At 57.8% G+C, this 3,658-nt stretch overlaps 1 protein-coding gene across 1 annotated transcript; it reads left to right on the forward strand.

Moving 5' to 3' along the window:
* Window positions 1–421: 421 nt before the first annotated feature.
* Window positions 422–1,318, forward strand: LOC136470403 (uncharacterized). The gene has a single exon (XM_066468261.1). It carries the CDS (start codon window positions 422–424, stop codon window positions 1,316–1,318), a length of 897 nt encoding a protein of 298 aa, XP_066324358.1.
* Window positions 1,319–3,658: the final 2,340 nt, after the last annotated feature.

Raw genomic sequence — 3,658 nt, forward strand, 5'->3', positions numbered from 1 at the left:
GCTCTTCGCGCTGCCTTACTCAGCTACTACTCCACAAGACGAGGCTTGTTCACCTCCACGGCTTAGTCGGCACTAAGCTCGGGGGCTCAGCCATTGCCTCGGCTTAGTCAGCGTCACTCCGACTACGCTCGGGGGCTCGAATTCAAGGACGAAAGTATTAGGATATGTATATATCAGGATCAATTAGGCTCAATTAGAGAGATTCCTAGATTGGCTATTTCTATATATAGCCTAGGATAACTTCCTTGTACAGGTAATAGCTTACCATGTTTGTACTCTCCATGTATGCCTATTGGCTATATATATGAAAGGCTCCCCACCCACATAGGGTGTGTGGTGATTCTCTACATGGTATCAGAGACCTAGGTCCTCTTTCCTCCCTCCCTCCCACGACCAGACCTCTCTCTCCTCCTAGGTCGTCATGCCGACCTCCCCTGCCACCAGCCCCAGCCAATCTTCTAGCACCTTGGCCCCCACAGGCACCTCCGCTGCCCCAGCCATCCTCGTCGCCCCCTACGCGACGATCTCTGTCAAAAACCACATCCCGGTGACCCTGGAACTGGCCAAGCCCAACTTCAATCAGTGGGAGCCATTCTTCTCCTCCCTCTGCGGGAAATTTGGTCTTCTCTCGCACGTGGATGGCACGGCGAAGGCCAATCCCACTGACCCTGCTTGGGCCATCGCGGACTCCTACGTTCGCGGCTGGCTCCTTGGCTCCGCTGGGCCGGACGTCCTCGGCCTTGCTGCGGCGCCGAACCAGACTGCGCGCGAGCTCTGGGTCGCCATCAAGCGCCTCTTCGAGGCCAACAAGGCTCCGCGTGCCATCTTCCTGGGTCACGAGTTCCACTCCATGACCCAGGGCGATTCGTCCATCAACGATTACGCTCAGCGGATGAAGGCCACCGCCGATGCGCTCCGCGATGTTGGCCGCACCATCACTGACTCAGAGCTCGTCCTCAACTTCCTGCGCGGCCTCAATCCCCGCTTCGCTGGTACCGCCGACAACATCGCTGATTCGCACCCCCTGTCGGACTTCGCCACCGCTCGCGAGAAGCTCGTGCTGAAGGAGGTTCGCCTCACCAACGAGGGCACCGTTGCTACCCAGACCGCGTTCCACGCCTCGTGCGGCATAGCCTGCTGCACCATCTCTAGTACCACCAGCGACGGTTCCATCGCCGATCGCCATGGCGGCAACAACGACGGTTCCAGCAGCGGTGGCGGTCAGGGCGGCGGCGGCGGTCGCTGGAAGAAGAAGGGCAGGGGCGGCTCCCAATCTAGGGGCGGGCATAGGCCCCCTGCACTGCTTGTGGCCCCCTAGTACTGCTACCCTCCCTGGACAGCCGGGGTGCATCAGCAGCCTTAGCATCCACCAGCGTCGGGCGGCCCAGGGGTCCTCGGCGCCTTCCCTTCAGCCCAGGCCCACACCGCGCTCGCCCCCGCCCAGTTCTTCGGCACTGCGACCTCTGCTCCACCTCCTCAGCAGCAGGGCGGCTGGGATCAGGCTAGCCTCATCGCCGCTCTGAACCAGATGTCTCTCCAGGGGTCCTCCCCTTGGGTCCTCGACACCGGTGCCACAACTCACATGTCGTCCTCAGATGGTATACTTCTGTCCCGTCTTCCCCCCTCCTTCAGGTATCACGGTTGGCAATGGCACCATCATCCCCATCACCAGCCGTGGAACATCCATCCTATCTTCCCCTACCTCTGTTTTTCATCTTAACAATGTTCTGGTTGCCCCCAATTTAGTGCGCAACCTCCTTTCTGTCCGTCAATTCACCCGTGACAATAACTGCTCTATTGAATTTGACGCTTGTGGTTTTTCTGTCAAGGACCAACAGACGGGGCGCGTGACTCTTCGCTGCAATAGTGGTGGCGACCTCTACACCTTCCCCTCCACGCCAGCACACCACTGCAGCCTCGCCACCACTTCGTCCCTATGGCACCAGCGTCTCGGCCACCCCAGTCCATCCAGCCTCGCCACTCTATAGAGCATGTCGGTCATCTCCTACAATAAGAGCTCGCCATGTCTTTGCCATGCTTGTCAACTTGGCAAGCATGTGCGGCTCCCTTTTAGTCATTCCACCTCTGTAACCCATGCTCCATTTGACTTAGTTCATTGTGACGTGTGGATATCTCCCGTACTCAGCAATTCTGGATTTAAATACTATCTTGTTTTACTAGATGATTTTTCTCATTACTGCTGGTCTTTTCCTCTTCGAGAAAAATCTGAGGTGCACCGCCACATTGTTGAGTTTATTGCCTACACTCAGACACAATTTGGCACCACACCTAAATCCTTTCAAGCTGACAATGGGACTGAGTTCGTTAATCACACTACTACTACCTTCCTCATCAGCCTTGGCATTACACTCCGCCTCTCATGCCCCTATACCTCCCCACAAAATGGCAAGGCTGAACGCATGCTTCGTACCACAAATAACACCATCCGCACAATGCTTCTTCATGCGTCCATGCCACCTCCGTACTAGGCTGAGGCCCTAACCACAGCCACCTTCCTCCTCAATAGACGTCCCTCCTCCTCCATTCACAACCAAATACCCCACCAACTCCTTCACAGCAGCCTCCTAGACTACTCTTCACTTCGAGTTTTTGGATGCCTCTGTTATCCAAACCTCACAGCCACCTCCCCACACAAACTTGCCCCTCGATCCGCCCCCCTGTGTTTCCTAGGCTACCCATCCTCTCATAAGGGCTACCGCTGCCTCGACATGGCCAGTCATCGCATTATCATCTCTCGCCATGTTATTTTTGATGACTCCATGTTCCCATTCTCGGCAGCACCATCGGCGGCTTCCATGCCATCTTCACTTGATTTTCTGATGAAGGGACTCTCTTCCACGACGGCACCAGCGAGCACCATTACACCGCCTGCTGATGCCACCTCCAGCCAGGATGCGTCATTAGAGCCCCTGGACTCGGCCATCCTCTAGCTGGGCCCCCTAGTTACCCCTACGGGTGGGCACCCTGCTGCTGCTCTCCCTGTGGGCGGGCCCTAGATGGGCGGTCGGCGGCTCGGCGTCGTCTACACTCGCCGTGCCCGGTCTGCAGTGCTGACCACAGAGGCAGTGGCCCCTGAGGCTACTTCTGTGGCCCCTGTTGTACCTACAGCAGCACCGGCACCCCCACCAGCACCACGTGCTGCGTCTCCATCAGCTCCAGTGGCCCGGCCTATGACACGTTCACAGACCGGCAGCCTCCACACCGTCCAGCGCTACGGTTTCTCTGCCTCCGTTGCCTCGCCTATCCTAGGAACTATCATAGTGCCCTCACCAATCCCAATTGGCGCGCTGCGATGGCTGAAGAGTACAAGGCGCTGATCAACAACGGCACTTGGCGCCTCGTCCCTCGGCCACCTGGTGCGAACATTGTCACTGGCAAGTGGCTGTTCAAGCACAAGCTACACTCCGATGGCTCCCTCGCCCAGGACAAGGCGCGCTGGGTCGTCCGCGGCTTCTCACAGGAGGCCGGCGTCGACTACGACGAGACCTTCAGTCCGATCGTCAAGCCGGCCATGATCCGCCCCATCCTCAGCATTGCTGCATCCCGAGATTGGCCCATACGCCAGCTCGACGTGAAGAATGCCTTCCTTCACGGCAACCTCAAGGAGACGGTCTACTGCGAGCAGCTGAAAGGCTTC

The sequence above is a fragment of the Miscanthus floridulus genome, chromosome 8 (genome assembly GCF_019320115.1).
Source record: "Miscanthus floridulus cultivar M001 chromosome 8, ASM1932011v1, whole genome shotgun sequence".
Taxonomy (NCBI): domain Eukaryota; kingdom Viridiplantae; phylum Streptophyta; class Magnoliopsida; order Poales; family Poaceae; genus Miscanthus; species Miscanthus floridulus.

What these genes read in the sequence shown, in the direction of transcription:
- LOC136470403 (XM_066468261.1), top strand. Translation starts at nt 422, where the DNA reads ATGCCGACCTCCCCTGCCACCAGCCCCAGCCAATCTTCTAGCACCTTG.